Source organism: Uranotaenia lowii, chromosome 3 (assembly GCF_029784155.1).
Source record: "Uranotaenia lowii strain MFRU-FL chromosome 3, ASM2978415v1, whole genome shotgun sequence".
Classification (NCBI taxonomy): Eukaryota; Metazoa; Arthropoda; class Insecta; order Diptera; family Culicidae; genus Uranotaenia; species Uranotaenia lowii.
Window position 1 is genome coordinate 36,657,297 of NC_073693.1, and position 20,741 is coordinate 36,678,037.

A 20,741-nucleotide genomic window follows, 5' to 3' on the forward strand; every position below is an offset into this window, starting at 1 on the left:
AGATTTGCAGAGAGGCGCTTGAATGGAATCCAGAAGGACATCAAAGGAGAGCAGGCCCAGAAACCCGTGGCGGCGAAGCCTATATAGCTGCTGAAATTCGAACTGTCGACGAGAATCTTGACTGCTACCAAGTGAAGACGCTGGCTCCGGATCGTCAACAGTGGAGGTCTTTTACCACGACCCTATGTACCGGAGGATTGGCGCGGGAGCATTAGGTAAGTGAGTAAGTAAGTAAGTAAGTAAGTAAGTAAGTAAGTAAGTAAGTAAGTAAGTACCTAAGTAAGTAAGTAAGTAAGTAAGTAAGTAAGTAAGTAAGTAAGTAAGTAAGTAAGTAAGTAAGTAAGTAAGTAAGTAAGTAAGTAAGTAAGTAAGTAAGTAAGTAAGTAAGTAAGTAAGTAAGTAAGTAAGTAAGTAAGTAAGTAAGTAAGTAAGTAAGTAAGTAAGTAAGTAAGTAAGTAAGTAAGTAAGTAAGTAAGTAAGTAAGTAAGTAAGTAAGTAAGTAAGTAAGTAAGTAAGTAAGTAAGTAAGTAAGTAAGTAAGTAAGTAAGTAAGTAAGTAAGTAAGTAAGTAAGTAAGTAAGTAAGTAAGTAAGTAAGTAAGTAAGTAAGTAAGTAAGTAAGTAAGTAAGTAAGTAAGTAAGTAAGTAAGTAAGTAAGTAAGTAAGTAAGTAAGTAAGTAAGTAAGTAGGTAAGTAAGTAAGTAAGTAAGTAAGTAAGTAAGTAAGTAAGTAAGTAAGTAAGTAAGTAAGTAGGTAAGTAGGTAAGTAAGTAAGTAAGTAAGTAAGTAAGTAAGTAAGTAAGTAAGTAAGTAAGTAAGTAAGTAAGTAAGTAAGTAAGTAAGTAAGTAAGTAAGTAAGTAAGTAAGTAAGTAAGTAAGTAAGTAAGTAAGTAAGTAAGTAAGTAAGTAAGTAAGTAAGTAAGTAAGTAAGTAAGTAAGTAAGTAAGTGAGTTAGTAAGTAAGTAAGTAAGTAAGTAAGTAAGTAAGTAAGTAAGTAAGTAAGTAAGTAAGTAAGTAAGTAAGTAAGTAGGTAAGTAAGTAAGTAAGTAGGTAAGTAAGTAAGTAAGTAAGTAAGTAAGTAAGTGAGTGAGTTAGTAAGTAAGTAAGTAAGTAAGTAAGTAAGTAAGTAAGTAAGTAAGTAAGTAAGTAAGTAAGTAAGTAAGTAAGTAAGTAAGTAAGTAAGTAAGTAGGTAAGTAAGTAAGTAAGTAAGTAAGTAAGTAAGTAAGTAAGTAAGTAAGTAAGTAAGTAAGTAAGTAAGTGAGTCAGTAAGTAAGTAAGTAAGTAAGTAAGTAAGTAAGTAAGTAAGTAAGTAAGTAAGTTGACTTCCTAAGATATAGCATCGAGAAGGTACAGTTTGGGTCATATAGACCCTTACGGAAAAGTAAGGGTAGGGTTGGCATAAGTTCAAATAATTGAATTTGTTTGAGTATTATTCGTTACATATTTTATAGGTAGGTAAAAAATGAAAATTGAATCGTCCCATAGATTATCTTTCCATTCACTTTCAAACAAAGAAGTTTTTCATATACTTTATACAACATATAATTACTTTCCACCTAAAAGGTCATGATTGAATTTTTCGTACAAACCGCGCCAAAAGTTGATATTCTTAACAAACGGGTTTCCCGCCATTTTCAGCTGCTCGTTCAACTCGGCCGATCTCATATTGAACTTTCCGATCTGGATCGTACCCGCCGTCTTCCAGACGAAATTGATACCACCATCGGCTGGAGTTGGATTGCCATGTTTAGCAAAATTTGTCCACAATTTACAGAACTTCTTACGAAAAAGATCCTCTCTTGACTCCGACCTAGCATATGTACCCAAATGGGTGTTGCCAAACATGTTTTGCAGATCATCTCCGTGACAAACTCCCGGAAGCGATTCTGGAGCCTGGAACACTTTGCGCCATTTATTGAGGGCTCCCTCGAACTTGAAAACGTAGAAGTACTGGGATACACTGAAAAAAAAATGATTACAAACGTTACTAAATATCTCACTGAATCCCTCGGCTACTTGCTGAGTACTCACTCTGGATGGTATCGTGCCATCAGCTCACTTGCAACATAGGCTCCATTTCTGAACAAATTGTCCGTAAAAATGCTGACAACTTTCGAAAGTTGATCCGAAGTTATGCCAGTTGGTAGAAAATGTTTCCGGATAGCATTTCCCGCTTCCTTCAAACGATCTCCCGATAGGCCCAACTCGATGGGAACCAGCTGTTGCGAATCCATAGAATTATTCTTGATGGCAGTCAAAATGTCGTTTGCTTTCAACATGGCCTCGCTAGTTGTTACACCCAACATCAAGGGGATATTGCCTGTGAGATGGCCCTTGAGAGCTTTGAAAAAGTCCTTTTGGATGAATGGATCATCCGCATCTGAAGGCTCCACTACTGGAGTGAAAGGACTGAACATAGAGGTGCGTTTTTCATCATCGGTCATTACTTTAAACTGATTAAAGATCATTTTTTTAAATGAAGCACTCTTCAGGACATCTGAAAGAAGAAAAAAACGTATTTTGAATTAGAAAGCCGAAATAATGCCAGGCTTGCTTACACTTTTACCTACCTTTTACTTTCTGATCGTCCGTTGCGTGAGCATCAATGAGCTTAGCTAGTTGCCTTGTTTTATCTTTCATATTTCTGGGTAAAACCCATGGATTTAACGAAACTCCGGACATACAAATGGCTTTGTGAAAATATTTCCGCGATGCATCGGATATGTAATGCAAATGTACCGAAGCAGCCCCGGCACTTTCACCAAACAAGGTAACACTACCCGGATTCCCACCAAAGCTTTTGATATTTTCCTTAACCCATCGAAGCACCAAACGTTGATCCTTCAGCCCCATATTCCCGTAAATGCCCTTGGAGGGTAGATAGGCGAAGCCTAAAGGTCCCAACCGATAGTTGAAGGTAACGGCCACCACATTGTTCTGAACCAGATATTTGGGATTGAGAACAGCTTTGTTTCCACTTCCAGCGATAAATCCGCCTCCATGTATGAACACCATAACCGGAAGTAGATTTCCCCCAGTCGATAGTTTTGGAGTGTAAACATTCAGGAACAAACAGTTTTCGGAAGCCGTTGCCTCATCTTCCGGCGGTTGATACTGAGGGCTGGGACAAACATGTCGTTCATAACGGCAATCCAATGATGCGTTTTGAAATCTGTCCAATGGCACAGGTGGTTTGAACCTCAGTTCTCCAATTGGTGGCTTAGCGTACGGTATTCCGCTGAATCGGTACATGGGAGCTCCATTTTGTAAAGAGTCCGTCGTTCCGATAATTTTGCCCATTTTAAGTTGAATCTCTACATTCTCCCTGGGTGGATAAACCGGTTGCCCCTGAACGTGCCCTGAAAATTGGACGTAAAGAAGACACACTATAAACCCTTTGAAGACTTCCATTTCGAAGGTGGAATCGTGACTAAAGGTTTTTTCTCTAATCCTCGACTCTTTATAGTCCAGGGATATTTTGTTTTAACGTGATTTACGCTGAACTCAAAAAGAGAAGTTTATACTTTTCCTGGGGTAGAATGCATCAAAACACCCATAGAAGGTCACGTTTCAAGGCGATTGTTGGTAATTATTTGAGAAGGTAACAATAAAAAAAAATTATTTATTTGACATAAAACCCATCTGGTAATATAAATATCGTTTAAATAGTTTCAATACAAAAGCATTTTCAACCACAGTACTGTTAGTGTGTTTCTCGTTATTGCGTACTATCGTGAGGCACTCAGAAGTTTTTTACTATTGGCTGAAGGTTATCAATATATTTGCATCTATTCTGAGAAATCAGAATCATATGGGGTAAATGAGTAATCAGTAGTCAGTAATCATATGAGGTAAATGACTCCTAACAAGATATGCTCTGTGTACTTCTGTTTACTTCGCTCATGTTTTAAGGATAAAAAAACCTGTTACAACATATTTTGAATCTTGTTGCTGTTGATTTCATTTAATGTAATTTTTTTTTGATGATTTCAATATAAGATTGCATGCTAGGTGCATTCCAACAAACGATTCCGGAGTACGTTTCAACAGCAGATTTCTGGATGTTGTTGTTTCGAGTTTTACTTAAAATTCTGCGTATTGTGAGCTCCACTTTTCATAATTTTTATGAAAATGAGAAGCAATTCCCCTGAAAAGTGCAAACATATAGTGTGCAAATGGTGTCCTACCTCCAAAATTTCGCTGAGTCTGCTGGTGAAAATGGAAGAAGTAAGCATTGCAGCGGTCTGAAATTCGTTTCGCAAGTAGAGGAGAGAAAAGCAGCTTTGTGGACGAAAAAATCTGGGCGGAAAACGGATCCGTTGGACAAAACTATGGACCGGAATGTCATGCGTGCTTACGCCATTGAAAAAACTGCCTCAGTTCAGGATGTGGCCAAAACGTTGATCCCCTCTCAGCCTTGTCCATCGTACCAAGGATAGATTAAGTCTAAAGACATAAAAGAAGCAGTGTAAGTTATATGATCAACTGTTGTGCAAAAAATTGGTGTGCGTTATCGTCGACGGCGAAACCTATTGCAAGTTTAATTACAAAACGCTTCTGGGTGATCAGTATTACATCCACTGTTCGGGATGTATTGACGAGACAGATACATTAATTTTAACCGAAAAATTTGGTAAAAAAGCAATGGTTTGGCAAGCCATATGTGACTGAAGCATGCTTTCCGAGCCGTTCGCAGTCAATTAAAGGGTGATACGGTCAAAATTTGGTGAAGGGAAAACGCGTGTAAATCGGTGTAATTGTTTATTTAAAAAATCAAATTAAATTTCTTTTTCAAGTTTAATTAGTATAAAATTCAGGAAAATTTTTAATTAGGCATCCGCTTTTCCAAATACGAATTGCCGGGCCTTACGCTTAACCCCTGCCATCAGATTTTGTTCAGCCACCTTGTCCACCTTCTTCGCCGCAGAAAGCCAATTCGCCTTAAACTGCTGCTCGTCCTCAGCAGTTTTTTTTTGGTCTTCTTTAGGTTCCGCTTGACAATAGCCCAGTATTTCTCAATTGGGCGGAGCTCTGGCGTGTTGGGAGGGTTCTTGTCCTTGGGAATTCATTATTTATTTTCATACAATAGTAGTAAAAAATATATTGTATAATCTCAAAATAATGATCTTAAAAAATTACGAATGAAATGAGTTTGAAAAAAAATTCGCTTATGTATGAAATAGTAGTAAAGTTCCACAAATTTATTTTTTCCTGAAAGGAATCAAGCTACTTGATTTGAATCATTTTTGTAAATTTTTAATTTGTCTACAGATTAGAAGCTCTGATTTTAAATACTCTAAATAAATATGAATGCTTGAAACTGCAAAGAACTGTTGATTGAATTCAAATCGAAGTTAAATCAAAACAAAATAGAGATCCTTTTCAATTGATAAAACTACAGATGTACAAGTAGATAAAATAGTGAATACTTAGCTTGAGGACTTCTTACTACTCCTCCAAGAACATATTTGAATAAGGCCTGAAAGTCCCTCGAAACACAGTTTTTACATGGTGTGCAGAAATGACCGATACTGTACCGTAATACTCCATCCGGCTGGAGGGAATAACTTTCAGCAGCTTGATCTTGCTCGAAATTTTTTGTCGTTTGTCTGTTTGGCCGAAGGGTTCTCACGTGGCTTAAGACCGTTGGCCAGTTATGTAAGATCCATCCACACACATCGTTTGCTCCATTTGAAGCCTTCCATAACGGCATAATAACGATAATACATAAACTTAATTTCTGTAATATTTTATCTTTTCAAATTAACTTAAGAACATTGGAGCTGAGAAAAACAGGTCATTTTCCTGTCGTTGACTACTTCGATCTCTATTTACTAAATATTTATAGAAAATAATCAACATGTGTTAAATCCCGCGGCTTTCTAACAATTTTGAACAAATTTTCACATACAAAAATCTTGTTTGCCATGATCATTTAATTTATTCGAAAGTTAGTGTGCAGACCTGTCCGGAGCTCCGAAGCAACCGGAGCTCGGAAACACCACCGTTTAATCGCCGGATCACAAACTACTGGGGGAATGCACACACCACTTGACTCGCTCGCTTGATCGCCGACTGACTGACTGACTGCTTAGCGTACACGCTCATAAGGTATGACCAAGGGTCGGTTTAATCCATTCACACATCCCCCTCCTATTCCAAACAAAATAACAATAATGGAATTACAAAAGCAAAGTTTTCAAGAAAAAAGAACCAGGGAAATGCCATAATATACACAGTTTGCGTTTTCTATACAGAAATAGGCTGAGTAGCTAAGAGGAGCAATGATTAACACAATATTAATCAATTTTCAATTTTGAACATGTTCGTTTTTGTACTCGAAAAATGTCTAATGGACTTCTTACATGAGTTCTATCAATAAGCTGATGTAAAGTACTATGAACTTACGAGGCAAATTAACTAATGTAAAGCATAAATAATATACAAATGCGCAGCCCATGCTATGTTTCACTGCCACCTTTATTTCAAACTTCGTTAGACAAAATCGTCTTTTTAATAATTTCCACAAACTTATATTATTATACATTATATTTGTATTTGTACTCCATCCTTATATTTCAGATTTGTACTGGTTCACAAAAAGTGTCCCTTATCAAGAAACAAAAGATAAGTTGAATCGCAGTGGTTTTGAGGCTAGTTGCCTTTCTATGTTTTGCTTATGGAACGTCATTCCATGAATTTGATACACGGTGTTAAAATTTAACGATTACACATTTAATCTCTGAGTTAAATTGAGTCAATCAATATCTCATATTTTCCAAGGACTTTTTCAGTTTTCATTTTGCACTGCATGATCAAGAAACTCCGATGTAATTGCGTAAAGTTTATATGAAGATAATATACAAATGATGAACTTATGTTATTTCAGAAAACATCTGGTATGCCCCACGCTGACCAGCTCTTAACTCAAGGTGCAGTTCCTTACATTCATTGATTTACCCTCCAGACAAGCTTTCTCCACCAGTTCAAGATATCAGTATGAATTGTAAACAAATCAAATAGTCAGATTATCTCGTATTTTTCTTCCCAATAACATTGTGCCAGAACTAAATTCTTTCTCGATAGTCATGACTCAACTGTGACTGAAATTTGATCCAAAATGCACAACATGTGTCGTCTCTTCTAAGTTCTAAGTTGACCCCTCAAGCTGTTCTCTCAACTCGAACTGTAAACAGTTCATCTGAACAGTTCTCTCGAAATGCTTCATAGATGGTTCTTTCATCAAGCTGTTAATTCAAGCAGCTTGACTTAAAATTCGATTATGTGTTTAGGCTGTTCTCTCAACTCGCCTTTCAATTCCAAGCTGTCCTCTCAACTCGCTTGAATTCTAATCGATATGTTCAGGCTGTCCTCCAACTCGCCTTTGTATTCTAAGCTGTCCTCACAACTCGCTTGAATTCTTATCGATATTTTTAGGCTGTCCTCTCAACTCGCCTTTGAATTCGAGGCTGTCCTCTCAACTCGCTTCAATTCTTATCGATATGTTCAGGCTGTCCTCTCAACTCGCCTATGTATTCTTAGCTGTCCTCTCAACTCGCTTGAATTTTGATCGATATTTTCAGGCAGTTTTTTCAACTCACCTTGGAATTCCAAGCTGTCCTCTCAACTCGCTTGAATTCTTATCGATATGTTCAGGCTGTCCTCTCAACTCGCCTATGTAAAACAAGATTTGCAGATTGCAGATTGGAATCCAGAAGGACATCGAAAATGAGGCAGACCCAGAAACTCGTGGCGGCTAAGCCTAGCCGCTGAAATCCGAACTGTCGACGAGAATCTTAACTGGAACCAGGAGAAGACACTGGCTCCGGATTGTTACAGTGGAGGTCTTTTACCACGACCCTATACACCGGAGGATCGGCGCGGGATCATTAAGTAAGTAAGATGTTGCAAATATTAATATTTTTACATTTTTTTCATTTCTGATTGTATATTTATGCAATAATTTCCTGATAAAAGTGCTTTTATCAGAAAATTAGAAAATTGCGCCTTTAAGTATGCAATGCATATAGGGTAATAGACAAAATTTTAGAATTCTTTTTGTCCTTTTTTTCCTTTTTTTCATAGGAATTTAACCCATTAAGGTCACCCACGGAAAATAAAAAAAGGTAAAATTCATAGAGAAGCAAAGTGATTTTTTTTCACCCATCTTTCTCGGTAAATTTTACCATTTTTTCGTTCACCTAGCAAGAAGGTAAATTTTTGCATTCACCTAGCACAATAGTAAATGATACCGTTTCCCCATTCACTAGGTAAATGCTAGTTGGTTTGAATGGTTTCTCAATGAAAATTAAAAAAAAAAACAAAATTCATTTAAAAATTCATATTTCCGGAATATTTTCTGGAAGGTGATGTGGAATACACCTCGAAGCTCTGTGGATTAATCTGAATTAAAAACAAAGTATTATGACGAAAACCAGCACAACTAAATTGTGCAGACCTGTCCGGAGCTCCGAAGCAACCGGAGCTCGGAAACACCACCGTTTAATCGCCGGATCACAAACTACTGGGGGAATGCACACACCACTTGACTCGCTCGCTTGATCGCCGACTGACTGACTGACTGCTTAGCGTACACGCTCATAAGGTATGACCAAGGGTCGGTTTAATCCATTCACACAGTTAGAATGACTTTTTTATTATCTGGCGGTTTTGTGACGGAGTTCTTCAGAATTTTCCTTAAAAGTCAAATCTGGTTCATATTTGTGTCCTAAGGACAGATGATTTTTTCTGATTCATAAAAAAAAGAATCTGGAATGTTTGAGGTCAGATTTTTTTGTGAAAAAATTGAACAATATTTCAAATGCACATAACTGTGGCATTCAACGGAAATCATAAAATACCATCACATTACAAACGATTTCATTTGAGTGTAAACCAGTAATAAATAATTGATTTCAATGAGTTAACTGATCTTTTGGTTGATGGCAGGAATGAGGTTATTCTTTCAAGAATCATTTTAAAGACCGAATTTCAGCAATGACACTTTTAATAAACAAAGTCTGAGAATCAGTGGTTTCAAATACGAGTTTCTTGTACATAATTATACACACAATATGTTCGTATAAATGAACATAACTATCCACAATCACAGGGTTCGAATTTTTCATCAGGTTACTGCCCAATGTGGTACAAATAAGGTGATGAACAAACACGCACACTATTACAGAACTCGTTATTCAAAAAGTAAAAAGGTTAACAAAGCCTACGTCACTAGCCAGGATGTTTATGTATCCTAGGCGAGAATCGTAAACAGCTATTGGCAATGATTTTTTTATCTATAGTTTTCATTGTTGGTTGTTCGTTTGAAAATACAACTGACGTCACGAATTGTCATGGTTACAATGTTTATAAAATGAATACTTTTACTAACACTTATCACGGGATTTCCATCGCCACCTGAGATATGTATACAGGTTGGTTACAGAGGATTATGGTTGTATTTTTTGTACAGGTCCCGCCAAAAGGTGATCCGATCTGCATACAGATTTTCTACCATTTTGAGTTCTTCGTTCAACTCGGCAGCTCTCAAGCTGAATTTTCCGTTCTGGATTGCACTCACCGGCTTTCAATCAAAATCTACCCCACCGTTGGGTGGAGTCGGATTGCCTTGTTTGGCGAAGTTGGTCCACAACTTACAGAACTTGGTACGGAAACGATACTCGTTTGATCCCGGCTTAGCATCCGTTCCCATGTATGTTTTCTCAAACACGTTTTGCAGATCACCTCCGTGGCAAACTCCCAGGAGCGACTCTGGAGCATGGAATTCTTTCCTGTGCTTGTTGAGAGCTCTTTCAAAACTTGAAAACGTAGAAATACTGGGGTGTACTAAAAGTAAGCGAATAGTAAAAGTAATTGAACTTCGACTGGCCCACGTTCCATACTCACTTTGATTGATATCGGGCCATCAGGGTCGACTACTTTCGGAAGCTGCTCTAACGTTCTGCCAGTTCGAAGAAAATGTTTCTGAATATCACTGCCCACTTCTTTCAAACGGTCTCCCTATAGGCCCAGTTCAATAGGACCCATGATTTCAGAGCTCATAACGGTACTCTGAATGGCTCTCATAATGTTGTAAGCTGCCAAGAGCGCCTCGCTACTAGTAACGCCCGTTATCAGGGGAATGTTTCCTGTAAGATAGCCTTTGGTAGCTTTGAAAAAGTCCTCTTTGATGAATGGATCAACCGCATCCGAACGTTCAACTACTGGAGTAAAGGAACTGAACATTCCAGCCCGTTTCTCATCATCGGGTATAATTTTGAAGATATTTGATATCAATTTGGCAGGTGGAGCGCTCTGCAGGGTATCTGGAATTGAGACAAACATGTTTATACCAAGTAGAACCAAGACATTAAATAAACTAAGATTTTTACGCGGATCTTTAAACACATTCAATGAGTACGGTAGGGTCTAACGGGTAAAAAAAAACACCATTTTCACGATTTTTTTCTAGAGCTATCGTTCAAACAAATGTATTCAAATTTTTTGCATTATACAAAGCATTGTTAAAAGAACATTTAGTAATTTTTTCGTGGAAAAATATTGAAAAATGAACCGGTGACGGAGCACTTTCGAGAATGCCTTTTAGAAAACAGGATTTGCGGTGGACACTGTATCTCAGCACAGAATCATCTGAAGTCAAAAAATCAGAGCTAAATATATTTAATAGATGTTTTTCTGGACCCCAACGTTTTTATTTAACTTAAAAAAAAATTTATGAAATTTTTGTGGCTGTTTGAAGTAAAAACTACGATTTTTCACGAAAAAATCCGCAATTTTTTATCTGTAAAATCTCCCCAAAGTAAAAAAAAAAAAAAAAGGTTGGGGTCTGGTATTTTATATGTAGAAAATATGTTCTAAATTTGAAAAGAATCGGATAAGTAGTTTTCAAATGACGATGTCCACGGACTTTAAAAATGTGCTTTCGAGAAAAACGCGTTTGAAGTTTCTGCTCTTGCTTTCTTGCAATATTAGTAGGAGGAGATAAAGGCCTATAATTTCTACAGTTTTGCTTCAATTGACTTGAAAATTTGACACAACATTCTTGAAATGTTTTACAATAAGAAAATAAAAAAAATCGACTTTTTGAAAGTGTTAGACCCTACCCCCCCTTAAGCAGTTTCATTCATACGATATCTGAAAGACAATATTCTTCTCGCATTAAACGTCTCATTTCTCACGTCCTGTTCACTTTAATGCCTGATGTTTCACTTCTCATTTCTCACTCCTCACATCTCACTTTAACGTCCACGTTTCACTTCTCACGTTTCATGTTTCATGTGCAATGTCATATGTCTTCATTCCCATATCTTAAGTCTCGCTCTGGTCCCAAGTCGTATGTCTCATGTTACCGGTGCCATGTCTCAAGTCAGAGTTCTAATGCAATAGATTTCACTATTTCAAGTTTGAGATTTCAAGTCTTAGGTCTCAGGGATAAGGTCTCATGTTTCAGGTTTCTCAGATGCAGGTTGCAGGTTTTATGTCTCAAATCTCAAGTTAATCGTTTTATTGTCTAATATTTTTTTCATGGTTATCGGGAATAAACACGGTTATTGCGGGGTACGAATGCCAGTGTATAAAATCAAATTTTGCCAGGCTAAACTTAAACTTACCGTGAACTTCAACTTGGCCAATTCCCTAGTTTTTTGCTCCATTTGTATAGGTAAGGCCCAAGGATTGTACGAGACTCCGGACATTACTTATTTACATAGTATTCCGACTCACGACATAACTTGACGAACATAATTCCTAAAATTCACTCGGTCCATGTCAGCCGTTCTCCAATTTCTCGGGCACCCCACATTCGCCAGATCACGCTCCACTTGGTCTAACCACCTCGCTCGTTGCGCCCCCGCTCGTCTTGTTCCTACCGGATTCGTAGCGAACACCTGTTTTGCAGGACAGTCGTCCGGCATTCTCGTAACATGTCCCGCCCAGCGTATCCGGCCAGCCTTCACCACCTTCTGGATATCTACTGGGTTCGTCGTAGAGTCGCGCCAGCTCGTGGTTCATCCTTCGCCTCCACACTCCGTTCTCCTGTACGCCGCCAAAGATGGTTCTTAACACTCGTCACACGAAAACTCCGAGTGTACGCAGGTCATCCTCGAGCAATATCCATGTCTCGTGCCCGTAGAGAACAACCGGTCTAATGAGCGTCATATACAGGTTACGCTTCGTGCGAGGGCTAAGTCTTCTCGACCGCAGTTTCTTGTGGAGTCCATAGTAGGCACGACTTCCGCTGATAATTCGCCTCCTGATCTCACGGCTGGTGTCATTGTCTGCGGTCACCAGTGAGCCGAGATAGACAAAGTCTTCGACTATCTCCAGCTTGTCGCCGTCGATCCAGACCTTGTTATTACTGAACAAGCGAGATCGGTCGGTCTCGGATCCGCAGGCCAGCATGTACTTCGTCTTGGACGTATTAATCATCAACCCAATCCTTCCTGCTTCGTGTTTCAGTTTGCGGTAGATCTCCTCCACCGCCGCAGATGATCTGCCGACTTTATCAATGTCATCGGCAAAGCAGATAAGTTGACTGGATCTGTTGAAAATCGAGCCCCGCATTCCGCCCACCGCTCGTCGAATAACACCTTCTAGCGCCACGTTGAACATCATGCAGGATAGACCATCACCTTGTCGAAGCCCCCTGCGCGATTCGAATGAACTCGACAATTCACCCGAAATCCGCACACAGCACTGCGTTCCATCCATCGACGCCTTGATCAGTCTGATCAGCTTCCCGGAAAAGCCGTTCTCGTCCATGATATTCCATAGCTCGTTACGGTCGATCGTGTCGTATGCGCCTTTGAAGTCGATGAATAGATGGTGCGTAGGGACTTGGTGTTCCCGGCATTTTTGGAGGATTTGCCGTAATGTGAATATCTGGTCCGTCGTTGACCGTCCCTCCATGAAGCCGGCCTGATGACTTCCCACGAATCTGTTTGCTTGTGAAGTTAGGCGGCGGAGTAGGATTCGGAACAACACTTTGTAGGCGTTCAGGTGTTCATCGAAGTGCTGCTTCCACTTTTTGATCACCTCACGATTGGCAGCCCCCGTCCTTATCCTGGCACATTTCGGCTTGCGGCACGAAGCCTTTGCGGGATGCGTTGAGTTTCTGATAGAACTTTCGTGTTTCTTGGGAACGATGCAGCTGCTCCAGCTCCTCGAGCTCCTCCTCCTCCAGGCGGCGCTTTTTCTCCTGGAAAAGTCGGACTCGCTGCCTCTTCCGCTGTCGGTGATTTTCCACATTTCGACGGGTGCTTCTTTGCACTACTGCCGCCCGCGCGGCCTTCTCTTCGTCCATCACCCTCCTACACTCCTCGTCGAACCAGTCGTTCCGTCGAGTTCGCTCCACATAACCGATGACGTTCTCCGCAGCACTGTTGATGGCTGTCTTGATGGTATCCCAACAGTCCTCGAGAGGGGCTTCGTCAAGCTCGCCCTCTGCCGGTAGCGCTGCTTCGATCGATTGCGCGTAGTCTGCCGCGACCTCAGGTTGCTTCAGTCGTGCGATATTTAACCGAGGCGATTGCGTTTGGTACGGTTGGTCAGCTGGTGCGCTTTCGTTGGTCAGCTGGTGCGCACTTGCCGGTTTTTTGTAGTCACGGGCTCGCAAGGCCCGCAGCTAACCCCACTATTTCGCAGGAGGACCGCCGTGATGTTGCTGTTTTGGGTCCCTAACACCACCAGAACGTTGTTGCACTCCGCACGCCGCCCCTGACATGGAGAACAGACGCGTACGAAGCCCTTTAACCCAGTTTGCATGCGACCAAAGCATCCACCGGGGTTGGGTACCCGATCTCCCCTAAGGTTGCTCGCACCCCAGCTAGCACCACGGGGAGGTAGAGAATCGAATTTGCAGACAAGAGCTGATATGACCACTACCTGAAGGTTGGGTGTATGGGGTCTCGAGTTGCACATTGTCTACCGTTCACTAGCCAATAATCCGGACATATAAATGGCTTTGTGAAAATATTTCCGTGATTCGTCCGTAATGCAATGCAATTGGACCGATGCAGCCTCGACACTTTCACCGAACTAAGTAACACTGCCAGGATCGCCTCCAAAGCTTTGGATGTTTTCACTAACCCATCGAAGCACCAAACGTTGATCCTTCAGCCCCATATTTCCGTAAATGCCCTTGGAGGGTAGATATGCCAACCCTAGAGGTCCCAGCCGATAGTTGAAGGTAGCGGCCACAACATCGTTCTGAACCAGATATTTGGGATTGAGAACAGCTCTATTTCCATTCCAGTGATAAATCCGCCTCCATGGATGAACACCATAACCGGAAGTAGCTTTCCTGACGTAGGTAATTTTGGCATGTAAACATTCAGGAACAAACAATCTTCCGAAGCGGTTGCCTCGTCTTCCGGCGGCTGATACTGTGGGCTGGGACAAACATGTCGCTCATTGCGGCAATCCAAAGGTACGTTTTGGAATTTCTCCAAGGGAACTGGTGGTTTGAATCTCAGTTCACCTATTGGCGCTTTGGCGTACCGTATGCCGCTAAATCGATACATGAGAGGAACTCGCGGTACCGAATCCGTAGTTCCAATAATCTTGCCCTGCTTCAGTTGTATCTTAACATCAGTGTTGGATGAATTAGACGGGTTTCCACGGATTTGGACTGCTAGTTGAAAGCATAGAAAACACACTAGGAATACTCTGAACACTTCCATTCTCATGGTTGAATTAACATTGTACAGATTTTTCCTTTTCCTCGAATTTTTTTAAAATCGAGATAGTTTATGTTACAATGTTCGAGATATTTGAATATTAAAAAAACTTATAATTCATTACTGTATTCTCAGATACAAAATATTAAAACAATCAACACGACAGAATAGAAAATTGAGTGTTTATATTTATTTTTCAAACAATAAACTATAAACTACAATCGATCATGTAGGTAGACATATTATCTCACAGCGCTCTGACTCTATGCCTCCTTACCTCGTTGACTCGTCAGCTCATTGCTAGTTATGAGAAAAAAAGAAGCTTTAGATTATTGGCGGTAAAAGCTTATCAGCTTGTTTACACTTGTTCTGGGAAAATAAATTCTTGGTTCGAATCTACATACGTACATATGTAGTACCTAGCAGATATAGAACGAATCGACCGGTTATTATATGGGTGACTGACATTCACAATTCCATTTATTTTGCTTCCCTCAAGGTTTCACTAGAATCATGACAAAATTAAACAAAAAAATCATTTGACACATTGTTATAAAGTGCTTTATCTCGCATGTTTACTTTTGATAGACCTAATTAAATGAGGCTTCTAAAAGGATGATACGGTCAAAATTTGGTCAAGGGAAAACGCGTGTAAATCGGTGAAATCGTTCATTTAAAAAATCAAATTAAATTTCTTTTCAAGTTTAATTAGTATAAAATTCAGGAAAAATATTCAGTTAGGCTTCCGCTTTTCCAAACCCGAATTGCCGGGCCTTACGCTTAACCCCTGCCATCAGATTTTGTACAACCACCTTGTCCACCTTCTTCGCCGCAGAAAGCCAGTTTGCCTTGAACTGCTGCTCGTCCTTAGCAGTTTTTTTGGTCACTTTAGGTTTCGCTTGACAATAGCCCTGTATTCCCCAATTGGGCGAAGCTCTGGCGTGTTGGGAGGGTTCTTGTCCTTGGGAACCACCTGCACGTTGTTGGCGGCGTACCACTCCACGGCATTTTTATCGTAATGGCAAGATGCCAAATCTGGCCAAAACAGTACGGAACAACCGTGTTTCTTAAGGAAAGGCAGCAGACGTTTATTCAAACACTCTTTCACGTAAATTTCTTGGTTGACAGTCCCGGAAGCTATGAAAATGCTGCTTTTCAAGCCACAGTTATAGATGACTTGCCAAACCAGACATTTCTTCGCGAACTTTGACAATTTCATGTGCTTGAAAATAACTCCTGTCCCGAAAGCTGCTTGTAGTCGGCTTTGACGTATGTTTCGTCGTCCATTACCACGCAGTCAAACTTCGTCAGCATCGTTGTGTACAGCCTCCGGGATCGCGCTTTGACCGTCGTATTTTGTTTATCATCGCTTTTTGTAGTCACTACCTTCTTGTAAGTCGATAGTCCGGTTCGTTTTGTGGCTCGATGCACGGTTGTAGACGATACACTCAGCTTTTTTGCGGCATCTCGGAGAGAGAGAGGTTCGGGTTTCGCTTGAAACTACCGGCAACTCTCTGTGTCGTCTCAGCGGCTTCCGGTTTTCGATTTCCCCCCGATTCAGACTTCCTGGCTGTCGACAAACGTTCCCCAAACACTTTAATTACATTTGTAACGGTTGATTTAGCAACTTTTAGCGATTTTGCCAGCTTTGCGTGCGAGTAGCTCGGATTTTCGCGATGCGCGAGCAAAATTTTGATACGCTGCTCTTCGTCCTTGGACGGCATTTTGACAACTGAAGAGTGAATTCCAAAATCAAATTAGCAACATTCTACACACACACCTTTAAAATGAGGGGTGTTCAGGTTTTTAAATGCAAAATTGAAAGAAATACGTCAAGCTGATATTGACCAAATTTTGACCGTATCACCCTTTAGAAAGTTAGAAGAAATAAAAAATTGTGAAAATGACCGGGTAGAATTTATTTGAAGCTTTATCAACACATTCCTACCAAATTCTTATTCGGCACGGGCTAACTACTATGAAGTGTAAGGTTGTCAGATTGCCCGGTTTTAGGCGGGTTTGCCCAGATATTTAATGTAAAATTTGGGAACAGTCCGGTCCGGCCCGGTTGCCCGGATTTTGCCCGGATTTTGCCCGGATTAATTCACTTAATATAGCAAATCTAACAAAAATAAATCAAATTGTTTTGTAAAAATTTGTTATTCAGGCCTTGAAAATCTAAATTTTGCTAGCAAATTTTATAAAAATAATCATTAATGGTTTTCGGAAGCCTTAAATACCATTTAAAATCTATCGATAAATTTTGATGAAATTTTTTTCCATTTTTTTTTTCTTCATTTAAGTTGAGTTATTTCTAAGTTTTGCCCGGATATTGCCCGGATTTCTGGTTGTCAATTTAATCATCAAATGCCCAGATTTTGCTAGGTTTTTATATAAAATTGCCCGGAATTGTCCGGCCCGGATACGTGCTTTTAATACACGGACTAATACACGGATAGAAAGTTAGAAGAAATGAAAGATGGTTAAAATGAGTGGGTACAATTTATTAGAAGATTCTAATGACGAGGAAAGTTGTCAAGTTGATGAGATTTTACCTATAATTCAGCATGAGGTGCATCACAAGGCCATGGGTTAAACGTCTGTCTAAATATTCTTCAATATGCAGATGCATTGACAGCTCAGGAAAGCAAAATAACGATTGATATGAAAAAATTTGACGTAGACGCTGTTTCTCAAGCTCTTTTGGAAGTGGAATGGAATACGGTTTTTCTACGGTATACGATCTATGTTGGATTTCTTGAATAGCCTAGGGATTTTCGACATCATTCGCGAAAATGATCGCTGAATAGGAAATGCCCTGGCTTTCAATGTTTTGTCGTTTTACACTGTGGTTTATGGAATATTACTCAATCACTGTAGAACCTTCAGAGTAAAATCGTCTCGCTCTAAATACCCGGAATGGTTTGACAGCGACACTATCCGCCTACTTAAAGACAAGCGAAAGAAGCATAACAAATTCCGCATAAGTAAATCTGAGCATGATAAAACAGCATACCAAACAGCGGCTAATTTATTCAATAGTTTGTATAGAGCCCAACGATGCAGCTATTTGAACGAACTTCAACAAAATATACAATCTGAACCAAAACGTTTTTGGAAATATGTCAACTCGAAACGTAAGTCTAACTTGATACCAAAAAATGTTTCTAACAAAAACAACAAAGCAGAATCTTTGGAAGATGCATCCGAGCTCTTTGCCGAATACTTTCGCAGTGACGTTTGAGCAACGCAGAAATAGAACATGAACGCCAATCACCAGTAGAAATCTTACCCGAATTCACTTTCACTAGCGGCATTTGATATACGACGAAGGATTTTAACGCTCGACGAAACGAAAAGTTGTGGCCCTGATGAAATACCAAACTCATTTTTAAAGAAATGTGTGAGTGGAATCGAAGAGCCCTTACAATTCCTCTTCACTTCATCGATTCGTGCCGGTTTATTTCTGAAGTTTTCGAAAATCTCGCATGTTATACCGATACACAAGAACGGCTCCAGACTCACCGTAGAAAACTATCGTGGTGTTGCAATTCTCTCTGCAATACCCAAACTTTTCGAAAGTATTGTATACGATAAGATTTACCCGTGGATTGAAACGAAGACTTCGGATGTTCAACATGGTTTCTCACCTCGTCTTGCATGAAGCTCAAATAGTACACTGGTAAAGATCTCGAACTGACATGACGATATAAATGGTGATTTGAGTTCAACTCTCCCTTCGGCGCTGTGTTTTTTTTTATTTTCTTGTTTCTGGGATGAATTATCCAATCGGAAGGAAATGCCATAAAATGTTGTTCTTGTTTCGCTTGAATGTAGTGGTCATGCATCATTTTGGTTGGGAGCTCGAGTCCTTATGCCAGTTTCGGTTTTTCAAAAATATCGTCTTCGGCACAGTGCACGTTTCATGGCATTATCGGCACAGAGATTTGCTTAATAGGCATTAGATTTTTGCAACCTCTTCTATGGGTGTACAGTGATTTATCTCTTCATAAAGTTCAAGGTAATTTATTAGAAAATTTGATAAATTCTTGTATACCAGTGTATTGCATGCAAGCGTTTGTTCAATTTGTTACAATTTATTGGAAATTTGGGTTTTTTTTATTATCATGACTATTTCTTACAATATAAGTTCTCATTTCACATTTTGTAAGTATCAGACAAAGAGAATTATAAAAGTTTGTCTGCTACCATAGATTCATTGCATACTTTAAGGCGCAATTTTCTAATTTTAGATAAAAACAGTATTTTAAGCCCTTTTTAACAGATAATTACTCGATAATCATAAATTATTGGACAAATATTAGTATTTCGTGATAACCAATGAACACGATCCATTCAGATGGAAAATACATCTTTTTTCACTCTTGGGATCAATTCTAGAGTTTGTTTTGATTAGGTCGTAAGAACCACTTGGCATGTTTTGAGAAAATCGATGTTGAAGTTCTGAAACAGCTTTTTAATTCTTATTTTATAATTGCTGGTCGAATCTTAATGCAAATGCTAAATTTACTTGAAATTTGCATTTATTCTGTTCTTATCAATAAAGATGTACTTACGACATATTGCATTTCTCTTTTGGCGCAAAGGTCCATTTGATCAATCGATAATTTTGGTAGCAAAAACTGATTTGATTGGCCAAAATCTTCACTAATCATTTGGAGTTAATTGAAGAAAGGTTTTGAATGATAATCGCATCCAGTTAGTATACGGAAATCATTGATCGATGGCATTTGTAAGTATCGCTCTGTGGGACTGATCCTTTGAAGTCCACCGGGATATTTCCAACCGCTACCATCAGCGTTACTGACCGCTCGAGGAGTGTGAAAAAGCATCCATCTCTTTTGATAATTTTGTTTGCCTCTGTAATGAAGAAAATAATACCGACTATTCATACAGTGAAAAGTGAAGCTTATGGTACTCACCTAACTCTACTTTGTAGCCATTTTTCCTTTTAGGACAATAATGACCACTCTTGGACACATTTTTCTTTCATATTTACTCGATTTTTCATTATTTGGATCACTTGGTAAAGAACTTGTCCGCGACGAAGCATAACGTCGTAAAAACCAATCTGCCGAATTGTTTTAAGCGACCTTTTGCAAATACACGGCAACGCAAAATGACGTAAAAACTAAATTGCACTCAAAAATGTTAAAGTCAATATTCGTCCTAAATTCAAATCATTGTTTAAAAGTTATTTAATGATAAATTGAAACCAATTTTTTACCAAAGATAGAATACATGTTTATTAATCGTTTGCAGCAAATAACTCTATTTTGTATATATTGGTTCATACGACCTAATCAAAACAAACTCTAGAATTATACCCATAACATACATTTTGCAAAACTTCTTCTCAAAAAAATTACAGTTTACTATTCCTTAGAAAATATGGCATTATGAAGTTCATATTATACTCTAACGATTGACATATTGGAATCAATATTTTTATAATAATTTTTCATGTGAGAAACATTTTAAAGTGATAAAAAAAGATCTTCAAATCACATTTTGTAAAAAATTTCAAACAAAGTTAAATAACTCGAAAATTAAAATTTTAAAAATTTATTCGGATAACAGAATTGTTGTTGTGTACTGTTTGGCACATTTTTCTAGAACATTTGAAATTTGTAAGACATTCTGGTTTCGAGATAAAGCGAGGGAATCAAGTATCCCCAGGGATCAAGTATCCTCACTCTCCCCTATCATTAAATTCAGAATTATTTTAAAGCGCCACACTTTGGTTGTTAAAGTTTTTATCATGATAAAATAATAATTGTAATGTGAGTGATTCAAGTGACGTCACAACGCGCCACTATTTAAATTTATTGTTCTTAAAATTTCACATTTTCAAAGTCTATATTGAAGTGTGCACCAATATTCGGTTATAAAAATCATCTGCCGCCATATTTGCTGCGATACCACCCAAGAGCCAATAAATTGCGTTGCCTACTTGAAGGCATTTTACCAATAACGGTATCAAAAAGTGTACCTTAAGAAGCGAAATCTTCGGTAAATTGAGCTCA

At 39.0% G+C, this 20,741-nt stretch overlaps 1 protein-coding gene and 1 pseudogene across 1 annotated transcript in view; both read right to left on the bottom strand.

The window, feature by feature from the left end:
• Positions 1–1,485: 1,485 nt before the first annotated feature.
• LOC129752094 (uncharacterized) overlaps positions 1,486–20,741 on the bottom strand; it is a 51,257-nt gene continuing 32,001 nt past the window's right edge. The window contains exons 4-12 of the mRNA XM_055747887.1: positions 14,972–14,994; positions 14,305–14,645; positions 14,122–14,224; positions 10,042–10,323; positions 9,600–9,844; positions 4,186–4,327; positions 2,569–3,357; positions 2,030–2,495; positions 1,486–1,958 (exon numbers count right to left, since the gene is read on the bottom strand). Coding sequence (XP_055603862.1) covers positions 1,544–1,958; positions 2,030–2,495; positions 2,569–3,357; positions 4,186–4,327; positions 9,600–9,844; positions 10,042–10,323; positions 14,122–14,224; positions 14,305–14,645; positions 14,972–14,994 — 2,806 coding nt within the window. The 3' untranslated portion in view covers positions 1,486–1,543. The remainder of the gene's footprint in view (positions 1,959–2,029; positions 2,496–2,568; positions 3,358–4,185; positions 4,328–9,599; positions 9,845–10,041; positions 10,324–14,121; positions 14,225–14,304; positions 14,646–14,971; positions 14,995–20,741) is intronic.
• On the bottom strand, positions 14,039–14,677 carry LOC129756157 (juvenile hormone esterase-like; annotated as a pseudogene).